A 15,911-nucleotide genomic window follows, 5' to 3' on the forward strand; every position below is an offset into this window, starting at 1 on the left:
ATTACAGTAAGTTGAGTATATATTATATCCATGTGTTTTTTAAATTAATAAGAAATCTCTAGTTCGCTGACCACCTACATGACTAACTACACGCTTTGACCTGACTGTTGTATTCTAACTTTCCCACTCAAAAGGAGCTCAAATGAAGCTTTGGGTGTGCACTTCGGCTGTCAGCACGCAGCCAACAAGTCATCCGGATTTCTGTACGTTGTGATATCACAATAATTCTATGTAGAAAAGTGCTGCTACGGTCATTACCCGGCTGCAATTATGATGCAGAGAAACAGAGATTGCAGATGCGAAAGACCCGAAAAAGCATTTAAACATGTTCTAGTAAAAACCCAACATACAAAGTATGAACGTGAAAACTAGCATAACATTGGACTTTTAAAAAGTACAGTATGGATATTGTATTAAGTAACACAGCCAACTTGGAAATGTACTGTTGATCATTAAAGATCAAATCCAAAACTGAGTTTCATGGATGGGAAGCAATTTTAATACCAAAAATTAAACTCAAACAAATCCTGTGATTAGATCAGGCCTAATTATCAGGTGTCCTCTGGACTGCAGCATTCCAGTCACTGTATCATTTCTTTGTTAGTCTGGATTATCGAACTACTGAACTGAATTATTTTAAATTATGTCAATAAAAGGCAGTCCATGTAAGCGGTTGATGTTTGTTTTATTGGCCTAAGATTGTCTGGACATAATGCAACGTCCAATGCAAATCCGGTGCTTAACAATGTTCATCGTACATTTATTTGTGACATGTGCAGCACAGAGTATAAATGTGTATACTGAATAAAAGAGAGACAAGGAGTCATACGAAAAAAGGCAAATTTTACAATGAGCTTTCAGGACATTTTGAAGGTTCTTTTCACACGTTTCTTGTAGAGTCAAAAATATGCCCATTGACATGAATGGAGGACAGTAACGAACAGAAAAGTGTTCGGTTTTCTCATGTAACCTCGACTAGATATTCTCTCACCCTGGCACTTGCACGTTTGATTACCAAAGCGATTGTTTTCTCAGCTATTATACAATGCATACAGGAATTTTTACATTGAAACACCAGTTACATCTGCCATGTTCAAATATTTGACCCCATTAACAAAATATGTATAATAACAATAACAAAGTTTACCAACAATAAAAGCATTTGATATAATAGTCGAAGCGTCTCTTGCTATGCTAGACTGAGACTGAAAGAATCATGTGTGTCCATTGTACAACGGTTTATATACACAGTGATGAAAAAATACAGACATAACACAAGTGCTTAGGAAACACAAAGTTCATCTGTGAAAATTGTTGATAAATTAGACACTTATTTTAACAGATGCTTTTCTCTTACTGTATGTTGATTGGCTGGTTCAATGCTGCCTCCTCATGGCCTAAAACACACACTGCAGGTGTCTTTAAAGATTCTTCTTCTTGTTCTCAAAAAGGGACAACTTGCTCTAGAGTCCTATTGCACAATTTATCTTCCAGCGATGGAGACATATACATTTCAATTTGAAAAGTTAGTGTTTTCCCCCCCCCACAACTGTTGTCAAAAACAATTCAAACTACTGTACAGTGTCACATTTTAAATAAATACTCTCCATTAACAAAATGTTGATGAGTATATTAGCATTTATAAAACTGAAAAACATCTCCACGACTCATCGACTCAAAAGGAACCACATAATTCAGCACCAACATCTGGTGGCAGCTTTGGCTGAAAAAGTAAACAAACAAAAACAAATGCCAAACAAAAGTAGCAATCCAACACCAGCAGGTATTAAATATTTGTATTAAAATGAGCTTTTAAATCCCAAACCCACTTTTTTTCAACAGGGCCCAAGAGCTTTACATATAGAGATATCTTTTATGTGGATATTTCTTTAAAAAAAAAATTCTGTCATTTTGATAAATAAAAATAGAAAACCACAAAAGTAGTGTGTACGCCTTAGCATCTGCCGTGTGAGTCCTGCCTCTCCTCTTGTCATAATTTCCCTAAGTGAAAGAGAACTTGGCAAATAATAGCTGCCACCCCAGCGTTGAGCACAGAAGAAATGGAGATGTCTAATAATCTGCTTTCATACAGCACAAAATCTGTCTTGTTTTCCTCCACTTTAGCCATAGCCAACAGGCCTTTAGCTGCTCTGCACATCATGTTTATGCTAGGTGGATCCATAGGGGGGTGCCCCATGTGCAACAAGCTGTGAGGGTTCTGCTGGTACTGTGCCATGCTAACACCATCCTCCAAGAAGCCTACCACATTACCCACGCTGCCCTTCTGCATGGCTATGGCACGTGCCGCTGTGGGGTCTCCTTGTGCCAGGTGGGAGAGAACAGCCACTGCCATCTCCCTGTACACCTGGGCCTTCCTTTGACCCACAAAGCGGACCAAGACGGTGAAGAGTTTCTCCTGTCGGCTGAAAGGCGGCGTTGCTAGCAGGAGGTCAACGTTGCCGCCCTGGATGCTCAGCTTGCAGAGGCACTCCAGCACCAGCCTCTGTGGAGTGAGCTGGGAGTAGGGTGCTGTTGATGGGAAGGGGTCCTGGGCTTCAGCTGAAGGGCATACCATCCAGTGGAGAAGGCCATCCAAGATGGGGAGGCAGATAGTGTCTGGATAAGTGGAGAGATCCAGCTGACCCGAAATGTTGGCCAGAGTGACCATAGCATTCTCCCTGAGCAGACTCAGACACTCCCACCACCACTCCTCTTTGCTACTGGACAGCCCCTGCTCCTGCTGTTCGTCTCTCTGGTAGCTAGGGGGCCATCTGTTCCTCTCTGGGTGCTGGTGGTGCAGCAGGAGCAGCCTGCCCAGAAGAAGAACCAGTGCAGGATGACGTGACATATCCAAGTCATTCCCGGGGATAAAGGACAAGCTTCGGACAATGTTGGAGACGCAGAGGCACCGCTTGGCCAGTGAGTCCTGCCAGGGAGAGGACGTGGAGAGGGGAGCTTCATCCAGGCAGCGAGGCTCGTCCTCCAGCAAGGTGATGTGGTCCTGCTCCCCATCATGATGCACTCTGAAGGGGTAGGATGGCAAGGAGCGTGCAGGGTGGGCGTAAGAAAGAGCGTCCACCCGAGCACACAGAACATCGTCAATAGTAGCAGTGATATGTTTCAGTGGTTGTTTCTTCCCATCGTCCAGCTTGTTTTCCTCTTTGTTTTCTTTTCTTGTCTTTCCATCTGCCCTGGCAGGTGGTTCACTCCGGGGTTCAAATTGTGTTTGAATGTGTGCGGTGGAATCACCTCCGCCAGCCTGCCAGTGTAGCAGCCCGCTGGTGAACTCAGTGACGTAACCCAAGTGCTCTGTCATGTCTTCTTTTTGGACAATCTTGATAGGGAGCTTATCATATTTACTGGCTTGTTTAGGTTTAGGTTCTTGATCTGCAACAGGCTTGTCAACACATTCCGTTTTAGTCTCCGCTCCTTTTTCACCCTCTTCTTCTTTTCCCTCTTTTTCTCTGTCCTCTTCATTCTTGTCTTCCTTAATGCTTACCTTAGACTCTTCCTCCTCGCCGTTCACCTCCGTTGACTCTGGCGCTGCAGTGACCGGTAGAGCTTCCTCCACGATGTCTCCCACTTGCTCCACCGGCGTCTCTGCTGCCGGAGCTGACTCAGGTTCAGGTTGGGCAGTACAGTCTGTTTCCTGGTCAGGAATGGCTTCTTCTTTCTGATCAGCAGCAGGGTCCAAAAGTCTTTTCTCAGCCACAGTCCCCACTTCAAACTCTTCGAGGATGCCAAAGATCTCGATCAGGTAACGGCGGAAGTACTCCACGATCAGCTCGAGGAATCCAGGCAACTGGTCAGACAAAGGTACGATGAATGTCAACAATTTAAGGAGAAGGAAATCTAATTCTAATCCCTTTTTCCAAATACTCAAAATATCTTGAATCCTTTGGACTACATAATGACAATAAATAATTTCCCCTTACTGAATTTGTTTTAGAACTTTGCTACAATAGAAAAGGTTAATCTGGAAGATCAGGTTTAAAGAGACAGTCCGTATTGTCATACTGTCACAGCGTGTACTCCAGAGGGTTCAATTAATCTGTTCTGTCAGTCAGCAGTGAGGTGTAGTGATGAAATTGGTTTTACCTGGGAGAGGTTAAAGGAGCCCACAGTGCTGTCATCGTACAGCAGGATGTTGATGGTGTCTAGAGCCCATGTGCTCTCTGCCAGCAGGCCAGACTTCAGAGACATCATCACGCGCCAGGCCTCAGGCGTTCCTGGGGTTTAAACAGCGGGATTTTTGGAACCAGGGAGAAAAGAAAAACAGTGATTAGATATGGTCCAAATGATAAAAAAGGACACTGAACAGAGTAGATCATTGTAAATCCTTTCATAAAATGTCTCATGTTGTGCTAGTAGCTGAAAATGAGGTTTAGTTGTTCATTGAAGGCAGAAATAAAATGGTGTTTTTAGAGCATGAAAATACTGAAAATCCACAACTTTTCTAGCTTTATGCACAACTAGAATTAAACAATTGACAATGCATCTTCCAAAAACCCTTACCAAACTATCCACCTCATAGCCTTATTAAAAATAGCAATTCACAAAATAATGGGACTCCATCTCACCAGTGTCCTTGGAGGTGAGCTTGCGACGGGGCTTGAGAATCGGCATGGTGGCCTCCACTGATCCTGGTGGGTAGTTGAGGTCCCGCCTCAGGTTGGGAAGAAAGTGACCAAGGGGTCCACTGCCCTGTGAGCCCATCAAGGTCATCCCAGGTTTAGCCATCTTCATGGGTGACATGAACGTTGCTTTGCTGGGTGACATCCGAGAGTCCATGGAGCGCTGGAAGGCGCCTGGGCTGGGTGCTCTGGGCAGGTGGTTGGCCATAGAAGGAGAGTTGCAATAAGAAGATGGCTGGCGTGAGGACAAGGGAGCCAATCCACCTGATGACGACATGTAAGGAGACTGACGGTGCCACTGCTCCTGCCCGGGCCGCCCGTCCATGTCATCTCTACCCATTGAGCCATAAGGTGGCATTTGTGACGGTGGTCCCTGTCTGTTGGGGTAGGGATAGCCGAGATCTGTCCTGGATGGCCACATGTTGGGGCCATCGGTCGCGTGGTTAGGCGTGGGCCCCCCACCCATCATACTGTGCTGGCTCTGACCTGAGGGGGCCATGCGGTCACGGGGGTAAGGGTAGGGGAACTGGCCCTGGATGGGTCTGTGTTCAGGGCCTGAGTACCCACCACCGTAGTGGTTGTACATGTCTGGCTGCTGGTTAGCGTACTGCATGGGATACATGTCGCTCTCGTGTCTCTTGGGCGGGGGGCCGTACATGCCGTCCATGGGCCGTTTGTAGCCCTGCTGAAGCAATGGTATAGATGCAGTAGTTAGTAAAAAACACACAGCCATGGAGAATCCCTTCTCCTCATTCCACTAGTGATTATTTATTTATACACTACGTTATCTGTGGACAATGTGTGGACATTTCCTGTTCAAAATAGGTTTAAAGGAACAATATCCGAAATATTGGAGAGAAAAAAAAAACAGCCGGCTGGGATAGCCTCCAAACAGACCATTCTGCAGCGCGTAAAATATCTACATATTTTCACAGCCACATGCAACAGAGAAATTTGATTACAACACACATATAGGAAGTCTGACTTCATTCCCTGCTCAGTACGCCATTACTCCACTATATCTTTACATAGCAAATAGTTATTTGCTGCTGTTCTGTATGTCGAGTACAGCTCTTTTAGCCTTTAAATGTTTTTTTCTGCTGTAATATACCCCGTTCCTTCCATAGAAGAAGTCAAAGTAAGCAGTGTACAAGTATTGTGTTTCTAGTACATCTTACAAGTGAGCTCTCTCTCTCACCTGTTGCTGTGGGTACATTCCAGATGGATGCATCCCATATGTCATGCTGGGATACTGCTGACTGTAGCCATCGTGTCTGAAACAGAACGGAGGGGGGAGGAGGACTACATTACTCTCTGCTTAATGAGTAGCAAAGTTACATGAATACATTTCATGTTGCTATTGCTACAAGTGTCCTCTAGTACACTACTACACACATAGATGCTGACCTCTGCTGTGAAGGGTATCTACTGGGAGAGTACATGCTGCCCTCACTGTTAGAAGGTCCCATGTTCTGACTTCCAGGGGGACCCATGTTCCCCTCTATCCCCATGACATGGTCCGGTCTGAGGAACAGACAACAGGAAAGTCTTCATGCTTCTATCAATACATCACTGATATACATTTTTTTTGTTAACACACTGTATTTATTTAAATATCCCAAACTCAGCTGGTGAATATCCTCTGTGCTGCCCATAACAGGCACGTACTGTACATACAATAAATACAAATTCTACAGTAGGCCTTAGGGCTAATGTTAGGGATATAATGAGATGCTACAGGTTGACCACCCTCTTCTACTAATTTCTGGGCCTACCTCCTGTCGTAGCCTGGTCCGTATGGATACTGCGGCCGTTGGCTCATGCTCAAGGCTGAAGGAGGTCGACCATACATGTCCTGCATGCCACCACCAGGCATCTGGCCAGGCATGTAGGGATCAGCTCCTGCCACTGTTAACGGAGGAAAGCAAATGAGGTAAATGACTCTCAGATGATTGTACAATAGATAATAGTAATTGAATCAAGACAACACAAACAAAATGCATATCTATGATTGTCCTGCAAACATACAACAGAGGCTAATATTTCCTTTTTTATATGCATGAACTACATTTTATGCTATCCACCAGATGGCAGCATTCCTCTATGAATATTCACCACTTTCAAGGCTTAAACCTATTGTTCTGAGTCTGCAACTGTTGTGATGCAGCTAACATCCACCATATTATTCATTCAGAGGAGCCGCTGTGCTTTCTAAAACCACTGTTTGTTCTGAAAACTAAACCGCATGAGTTGGTCAAAACAGGTGCTTCTCAGCAGGATGGAAAAGATGAGAGGTGGAAAACGAACACGATGAAAAGGGTGAACAAAGTTAGGATGAGCTACAAGAACATCACACAAGCTGGTGTGTTTTCGCTAAAGGGATGTGTGGCGTAACAAACAGCTCTCATCTCCTTTCATAATTCTAGTAGTAAAACACACACATACACACGTCTGTCCTGACTAGACAATGAATTAGACAAAGGAGACAGACAGAAGAACAAAAGCTTTAGGATACATGAGTCATTTTGAAAAAGTGCCATGTAAGTTTAAATAAAGTTTTAAGATAAAGTTTCAAATTGACATATCCTCATTTAGAGCTTACATGAAAATATGAAATACCCGATAACCCGCAAAAACCCCACGTTAATACACGTACTAGGTCTCAAAATATTGTTAAAGTTGGGGAAACAGGTTTAGGGCTTGGTGTTTGGATAAAAGGTTTTCACAGCGTGTGCCTCACTCACTCTTCCTCATCCCGGCAAAGGGGTCCTTGGCGTCATATTGCATCCTCATCATCATGTCAGGCATGCTGAGGCCCTGCTGGTAAGGAGCTGAGGGGGGCAGAGAGGTAGCACGCTTTTGGAAGGCCGGGTCGCTCACCTCCGAGAAGGGGTCCTGTACGCTCACACTGCTCCTGGAAGAAGTGAGGAGGGAAGAACAGGGAGGAGAGAGACGGAAGAAGGGAAAATCTATGTAAGTGAGGTGGAGACCATGGATTGCCCACACTGAAAATATGGACATGATGTGTGCTGCTCCCAGTTCTATGCTTTTATTTTTTAGACATAATAATGTTATTATTTTTTTTAAATAATGGATGTTTCATTTTGATATACGAAATTAAGTACTTAAGTTAAGGTAAAGAAGTATTAGCAGCAAAATGCACTTAAAGTGGAGTGCCATTCTGCTAAACCCCAAGGAATCCTCTCACAAGATTATGTCTAGATTAGTACAATTCAAGGCCTCTGCAAAGGCCTGAAAGGGGCGCGCACTCTTAATGGGTGAGCTAGAGGTCGCCCCCAAAAAAGGAAAATATTTTGATCTTATTCCAGGGCCAGGATGAGGCAGTATTCTTCTACAAAACATTTAACTGACTTGGGTGAAAAGTTGTAACCACCATGTGAGTATTTTGAACCTACTAAGCTTGACTGACATTGATGTGTTGATGTAGGCCTTCAACCCCTGTTGTTGGATGATGACATACAAGCATGTGAACAGTAGACAATTAAACACCATAATGCAATGTGTGTGTGTGTGTGTTTACTTATATGTATAATATATATACAAAAATAAAAATCTTTCTTTGTATACAGTATACATTTTCTACACTTTCTTTCTTATGTAAACAATGGTGCAATATGACCACTGTCAGAGTGATATTATATGGTAAAAGTAAAGCTCATTTTAACAGTAAATACTGTTAAACTGTGTAATTATAATAATGCATTGTATTTTAATAACTTAAATTTATGTAAAAACTTGTACTGACAGTTAACTAGTAATAATAACTGTTGAATACATGTAGTGGAGTAAAAAAGTATAAACTAAGTAAAGCAAATAAATATACTTAGTTACTTTCCACCACTGTTTTATTTGTGTCATGCACATACTGTACACATGCCCTGCCAACATGTGCTTATAATACTGTATAGCAAGTATCCCATTGCAATCGTAAAACAACACTTAGAATGCAATTTTGCACACAGAATGTCACAAACAAAGAACATTGTCTACTTTCCCAGGCTGCAAATAAAATTGGCCACAAAAAAGGCTCTCATCCATCATCATAATCAAACAACATGAAATCAGCAGAGATGAGAGACATTTTACAAAAAAAAGCCTCAAATAATCATATAAAGACCAACAAACCATAATATGCACTTTGTCTTCAATCTTACCTAAATCACTTTAAAAACTGTGTTATATGGATAATGGTGTAAATGAATGTGACGGTGCACATTATGATCTTTGTCTTTTAATTAAATGCTGCTTCACTATACTAGTTCACAATTTAGGTTCATACCATACATCAACAGACAAAGCTTGTTCCTACATCAGGAACTGAGTGCTGCACACACTGCAAGTTGTTTTGCAAAATCCAATAAAGTTAATCATTGAAAATAAAGTACTACTGTGGCAGAAGTGGAGGCAGTAACGATGGGAGTATATGTGAATAGTAGTACAGCAGTAGTAAAAGCAACAGCATCACACAGAGCAGTAGCAGCACTGCAATAGTAGTGTTAGTGCAGTATGTCTGTGTGGTACCTGTTGGGGGGCAGTGGTGTGACCTGTCCCAGAGGGGTTGTGGCAGGTGTGGGGGGTTTCAGATCCCCTGCTGCCTCGGCTGTAGAGCTGCTGCCAGAGGACTGGGGCGTCTGTGGGCCTTGAAGTGAGCCGCCTGAATTAGCTGGAAGACACAAGTAGCCTTTTCAATATCATCATAGCTAGACGACTGACAAAAGTTACAGTAAAAACTGTAACACGTTCAGACTGAGGGGCTCCCCCATGTCTTTAGATATGATGTTGGAGCTGGTTTGAATAGAGCGGCCATGGTGAGCTCTTCGCTGCAGCAAAGTTGGAGTTAAGGACAAAAGCACTAACAGTGTTAACCGACATGAGAATTAGGCTTGTTATAACAGCTTCTAACAGCCTACATGAGGGCAGAGAAGATGAGTACAAAGGGACTACCTAAGAGGTACCAGCGGAGGAAGAGGAGAAGGTAAAGGAGGCAGGAAAAGAGGACGCAGCTAAGACAAGGGAAGGACTTCTCAGAGAGAACTGCCCATGTGTGTGGTTGCAGCACAGCTCTTTATCTTGAAGCCATTTGAAGATTGTTTAGCTGGCTTGTTTGTGCATGTAGAAGGCTTAGCTGGGGGGCACAGATGTATTTTTATATTTATTTGTATCACTTTATTTTAGAGTGACAGTGGACACACAGGAAAGGTGGAAGAGAGATGGGGGATGACACGCAGCAAAGGAACGCAGGTCAGATTCTAACCCGGGCCGCTGCAGGACTCAGCCTACATGGGGCGCACACTCTTACTGGGTGAGCTAGAGGCCGCCCCGAGCACAGATGTATTTTAAGAAAATATAGTGCATATATATCTACCATCAGTGTATTGGGTAAAATCTAATTATGTGCAAGCTATCCCCTAAAAATAATAGCATCCCCTAAAAATATGAGTGAGTAGCTTGTAAATGCATGTGCTTGTGACCTCCTCCTAGAAAAAAATACTTCCTCTCACACAGAGTCACCAACTGGAGATACAATTAGGTTAGTATGCTCTCTTGTTATGACACCATAGTTCTTTGAATTTTTCAGTTCGGATGACTGTATAAGAGTGCCATGCAACAAGAGCCCAACACACAAAGAACCCCCAACCAGATAAAACCAAGGGATACAAATTCCCAAAAGCAGGTTTAATGGAAAATGTGGACCGTTCCGCCTAAAAGATGACAAAGACGGAATAAGAGAAAATATAAAAGTGTCCTAATGAGCGTTTAGTGTAAGAAGACTTTTTCTGGAACAGCCTCAGTGCCCTTTCCCTGCACTGCACGTTACAATAGAAAAAAAAAAAAGGAAGACTTAAGCTTTAAAAATTCATGCTAATTCTGAATTATTCAATGATACCCCCTGCCTTTACATCATAGGAGATGGAGAGAAGGAGAAGGAGAGAGAGAGACACACAGGGAGAGATGTTATCCCATGATGATGAGCAGAGGTAGGAGAGAGGGCAAGTAAGGGCCAGCGAGCATTAGGGATTCTTCACTTCCCGGGACATGCCCGCTTCAGACGAACACAAACGTGCACACACACATACAGAAGTGCAAACAATGGTGGGGTTAGCCAAGGTTAAGAGGTTTATCATTCCTCAAGAGCAGGCGGGCGGCCAGACGGATACATAATACCAAGCAGTGGGGTTTTAAAGATGGAGGGGGTGGAGGAAAGCATGAACTCAAATGCCCTCTGTTCCAAATTTAGAAGTAGAAAAGAATTACGATGAGGGGGGAAAAATATGTGCAAGACACATGTGGCTAACATTTGATGTGTGTGTGCACGAGAGATGTGTGTGTCTGTGTGTGTGTATGTGTGTGTGTGTGTGTGTGTGTGTCAGTGGGGGACATAATCCAGAGAGGTGGAAGTGGTTAAGGGGAGGGGGGGGGGGGAGAAAGTCAGTCAGCCAAGCCAGTTTTGTGAATGAAAGGTGACGGCGAGGTCGAGTTTGTTTACGTTTCACATTCCAGTCCTCATTAATCACTCACTCCCCACCTCCGCAACACACACACACACACACACACACACACACACACACACACACACACACACACACACACACACACAAGCCCACTGGACAAGCTCCCTCAGTGACATCATTGGGCTGTCAGTCTATATATAGGCTGGCAGAGTGTCAGTAGGGCAGTCTGCACTCTGAGAAGGAAAGCATAGATAGTAGATCAAGACAGAAGCATGAAAAGGAAATGGATTGGATTTTTCTAACCCAAAACAGTCAGTTTTAGAAGTGGGCTGTGTAATAAAAAATCCAAATGTGGCCATACCTTAAAACACTGATGCATTACAATCATCTAGACAATTACGTATTGCAACAACTACAACAAAGTGTATCTAGATTTGAAGCAAAAACATCTCACCCTATTGGCAGATGTTTAGTTGTTGGACATTTTGTAGTAATTTAAAGAAGGGAATTCTGGTTTATTACAACTTGGGTCTTATTTTCGTAATGCCATCATTTCTATTCGTTATGATAACCTGATCAAAGGAATTGCTATTATCTAGTAACAGTAGCCAGATTATTTTTGCCACTTAGAGGTAAAATTCAAAGTAAGTGCACCCGAAATGTCAGTAATAATTAGTTTTCTAAGGTGATTAAAAGGTTATATATATTACTTTACAGTAATACATCACTTGTTTTCCTGGGTTTCTGGGAAATCTACCAGCACTGCTGACAATTTAACAGTATTGTGATGTTATCCTATCACTGCATATTAAATAAGTTATATGTTGATACTTAGTAAAAGAACAATTTGACAGCCAAAACTATGAAAATTGACCAGAGTAATAAAAACCTTGATGATAGTTTAAAATAAGTATGTTTTAAATGCACTATAGCACTTAAGACCATCATTTTTTACAAATGGAGGTGATGAAAATGATGCAGCAGATCCCACTTCAATCAAGTGCTGCAGCATGAGCACTTTACAGTTTAATGCTGCATATCCAAAAGGCGGTCCAAACATCCCATTTGTTGACCTTTTGATATTTCACAATATAGACACTATTTCTGAGCATGTGTACCAAGGTCCCATCAGCTGATGTAGTCAAAATGAAATTCTGTGAAATTGGTGTGATTAGGTCCCGTTGAATGGATGAGAGGGGGCTGAATTGGGAATTATAAAGTGTTATAAACAACATACAGTGTGTATTGTATGTGTGTGTGTGTGTGTGTGTATGCAAATGAAGGAAGATGCTCTTTTCCACCGACCAGGAAAAGCAATCTGCAGTGTCCCAGGCAGGTGAGGTGCTCCGATGTTCTATTTAAAAGCCAGGGTCACTTTTCTCATCTCCGCTGCAAATTAGAGACGTGACCTTACCACTCGCTCCAACTCTTTCTCTCTCCTCTTCTGATCCTCACGTCATAATTGTGCACAGAGACACATGGTGTGAACAGGTAATAACACGGACAAAAAGCACCCTTTATGTTATGGTGCTGGAGCAAAACAATATTACTTAACCTCCGAAGCATTGTAATCAAATAAAGGCAAGTCTCAGGTTTGAGGTGCAAGTGGTGATCGTATCATAGCTCACCTTCATTAAACTGAGAATCATTTCATCGAAACAGAACTAATGTGAACTCATCTCTCTTGGGTTTTAAGATGTGCTCATGTATTCATGTTGCATTGTTGTATGCTGTTTTTAACAATAATGTTGCACGTACTGGCTGGCCATGGTACTGTACGTTGTACTGTACGGGTCAATTTGGCCAAGTCACAAGATCTTTCCCTTAGCTCTAGAGGTACTTGCAATTTAGATTTTGTTGAGGTTTGTCATTTGTGAATGCTGTGAGCATCACAAGTGCCAAATCTTACGTCAGGTAAGACCTGTAGTTTTGTAATTTGGGTTAACTGACCCGCGTGCCTCTATGAATTGTTTAGCAGTGTTGCACATACAGTACATGGTTAATTATTTTTTTTTGCTCGTAATGAATGACTATTTGTAATCTTCTGATGTGCACAGCTGTGAATATAACACAGCTCACAGTAATAACATTACTTTTTATTTCTTTCCTAAATTAGCATTATAGCTAATCAGGTGCAAAATAAAATCCAACTGTTTGTTTAAACCAAATGAGATGACTCTTTTGTAACTTTGTCTGTCACTAACACCTAAATTGTGGAACAAACTTAAATAACCTGCTAATAAAACCTTTCTTTGAATCTGCACATATAACTAATATTTTGCCAGTTCCCAGTCCTCCACGATGCTAGCATATGGCATCTACCTTCAATAAGAGGATTCTGACTTAGCCGCAAACCCTTTATTGTGGTGATGTTGTACGCCACATTGTCATGAATACAGATCACTCTTTTTCTCTGAAGATTCCCGACACCTGTAGTTTGATCAGTAGCACCTGGTGGTTGGCTACCAACAGATGGGAGAGTGGAGAAAACCCAGCCAACGAGTCTCTTATCAGGCCTTACCAGGTGAGGGTGGCTGGATCTTGACCTGCTTCCTGCTGTCCCCTCCAGCCATGCTGCTGCCGCTGCTGCTGCTGTCTGCCGGAGGATCTTCTCCTCTCTCCATCTTACACTCATAGGCAAACAGATACTGGATGTACTGCTTCTTGAGCGAGCTGGCGGAGCTGCTGGATGTACCCACATTCAAGTTGGTGGACAGCTCGCGCCACTTCTTGTTCTTGTTTACCTGAGTGGTTGAGGGAAAGACAACACGTTATTAAGTCAAATGTGGATCACTGATCGCAATGTGCACATTTGTGTTCATGTCCTCTCTCTATATAGTAATGCATCGCAGTGGCATCAGCCACATACTTTGACTAAAGTATGGTCAACCACGGCCTGCTGAATTTCATTAACAAAATCAATTCCATGGCTGTGCACTTAATGTTTTTGTACTCACAATACCCACAAAGTCGTAGGTCACTCTTCAGTATTGCACATACATTTTACATTGCTGTTTTTCATTGAATAGCACTAAAGTACCACATTAAAAGGCCAAAGGAATGTGACACCCCTGACCACACACTTTTAATCTGGGGTTGTTTTTCATGGCCCTCAGTTCCAATTAGGGGGGATCCTAATAATACTACATAATAAAATTATATTTCAAACAACAGTGCACTTCAAGTACTGCGGAAACTGTTTGGGGAAAGTCAATTTCCTACTTAAACAAGACAATGTTTCAGGTCAAAAAGCCATGTCCATAAAGAAATTATTTTCTAGATTTTGATGTGGAAGAACTGGACTGGTTCCTAACTTAAACCCCATCCATCCAACTGAACTGAAACACTGACTGTGAGCCAGGCCTTATTTCACAACATCAACGGCCGACCTCACTGACATCATTGTGCTGAATGGAAGGAAACCCCTGCATGCTCCTAAATCTTGTGAAGATTCCTTCTTAAAAGACTGGAAGCTGATAAAGCAGCACAGGCCCATGGCTTTAGAACCATGTATTCAGTCTGTTATGTCTTAATGCATTTCCTTGTCTCAGTACCTGTACCCTGTGTAAAGACAGTAAAGTTAAATCTAATCTAACTTTATCCCAACATAACAACACATTACCATGGCGAGGCCTCCAATCTCCCGAACAGCTATGTAAACCTTCCAGAGATCCAGCGCCTTCTTGCCCACAACGGGAAGCTGGGCAACAGGCGTGCCCCTCTCCTCCATGAAGGTGAGGTATCGCTCCACCCAGCCCCGCCTTTCTGGCTCCATACCCAGCTCAAATAGTCGGGTGATTCGCTCCCCACTGAGGGAGGAGGAATTAGGGTTGGCTTTCTGGTGAGAGACGCAGAGAGAAAAAAGAGACTATGGTAATGTAAATGAGAATATGACCTCTTATAAGCTACATTTATGTTAATACGCTTTTTTTTTTTCTATGAATAAAAGGGATACTATATGTGGTAGATCATATGTGTGTAAGCACAATAATAAAGCTGTCTTTATTCACATCCTATACTTGACATGTGTGGACACATAACTGCTCATTTGGGGAATTTAGGCACAGTATATACTATACATTCAGGTGTTTATAGTCTATTCTGCAGTTTTTTGCTGTATCCTACTGCAGTTTTCTGCAACAACAAACCCACTCTCCCCATGAGGATCATTAATGTTTATCCCATATTTACACATTTTAAAGTAGGCCCTTGGTTGAATGACCAAGCAAAAATAAACACTTCTTTAGAGCATTTTGTTCAGTGTGCAGCCTGTGTTTACTTCAAAGTCCATTTACAGCACATTCATATCCCTCAAGTTCAAATGGTGAATAAAGTTTAATCTCACACAGCCATGTCTGGCTTAAGCCCAGGTTTAAAAAGACTTCAGTCATACATGAATCAATTAGACAAACAGCTTGTATTAACATTAATGTCCATAAAGGGAAATTCCCTTTGTTTCACTGATCCTTAAGCTGTTTGTTTTGGTCTCTGTGTGTATATGATAATTTAGTTCCTGTACTTTGTAAATGCACACATCCATCCAAAAGAGTTTGAGCTTCTAGTTCTTACAGGACTCGCTGGGGTCTTGAGGGGCCAGGGGGGGCTGCTGATGCTGTCGCTGTCGTCTCCATGGTAGGAGGACAGGCTGGCTGGGCTGGGTGAGAGGGGGGAGGGCACAGGCAGGGCGCCACCTGGGGTGGCAGGCTGGGACACACACTGCTGGGAACTACTGCTGCTGTTATTGTGGCTGTAGCCATCCTGTAGCTGGTGAGGAGAAAGATGAGATGAAGAGGACAGATGAGGA

The 15,911-nt window shown here is 42.7% G+C and overlaps 1 protein-coding gene across 4 annotated transcripts in view; it reads right to left on the reverse strand.

Moving 5' to 3' along the window:
- Nucleotides 1-313: 313 nt before the first annotated feature.
- LOC117935707 (AT-rich interactive domain-containing protein 1B-like) overlaps nt 314-15,911 on the reverse strand; it is a 201,893-nt gene continuing 186,295 nt past the window's right edge. For 3 of the 4 annotated variants that reach the window (XM_034858102.1, XM_034858099.1, XM_034858101.1), the window contains 11 exons: nt 15,677-15,871; nt 14,730-14,945; nt 13,629-13,851; nt 9,177-9,318; nt 7,379-7,548; nt 6,410-6,542; nt 6,042-6,158; nt 5,833-5,908; nt 4,581-5,319; nt 4,099-4,229; nt 314-3,802 (listed from right to left, as the gene is read on the reverse strand). In XM_034858102.1, coding sequence (XP_034713993.1) covers nt 1,991-3,802; nt 4,099-4,229; nt 4,581-5,319; nt 5,833-5,908; nt 6,042-6,158; nt 6,410-6,542; nt 7,379-7,548; nt 9,177-9,318; nt 13,629-13,851; nt 14,730-14,945; nt 15,677-15,871 — 3,954 coding nt within the window. In that variant the 3' untranslated portion in view covers nt 314-1,990. The remainder of the gene's footprint in view (nt 3,803-4,098; nt 4,230-4,580; nt 5,320-5,832; nt 5,909-6,041; nt 6,159-6,409; nt 6,543-7,378; nt 7,549-9,176; nt 9,319-13,628; nt 13,852-14,729; nt 14,946-15,676; nt 15,872-15,911) is intronic. The other variant, XM_034858100.1, reaches the window with a different exon arrangement.

Source organism: Etheostoma cragini, chromosome 20 (genome assembly GCF_013103735.1).
Source record: "Etheostoma cragini isolate CJK2018 chromosome 20, CSU_Ecrag_1.0, whole genome shotgun sequence".
Classification (NCBI taxonomy): Eukaryota; Metazoa; Chordata; class Actinopteri; order Perciformes; family Percidae; genus Etheostoma; species Etheostoma cragini.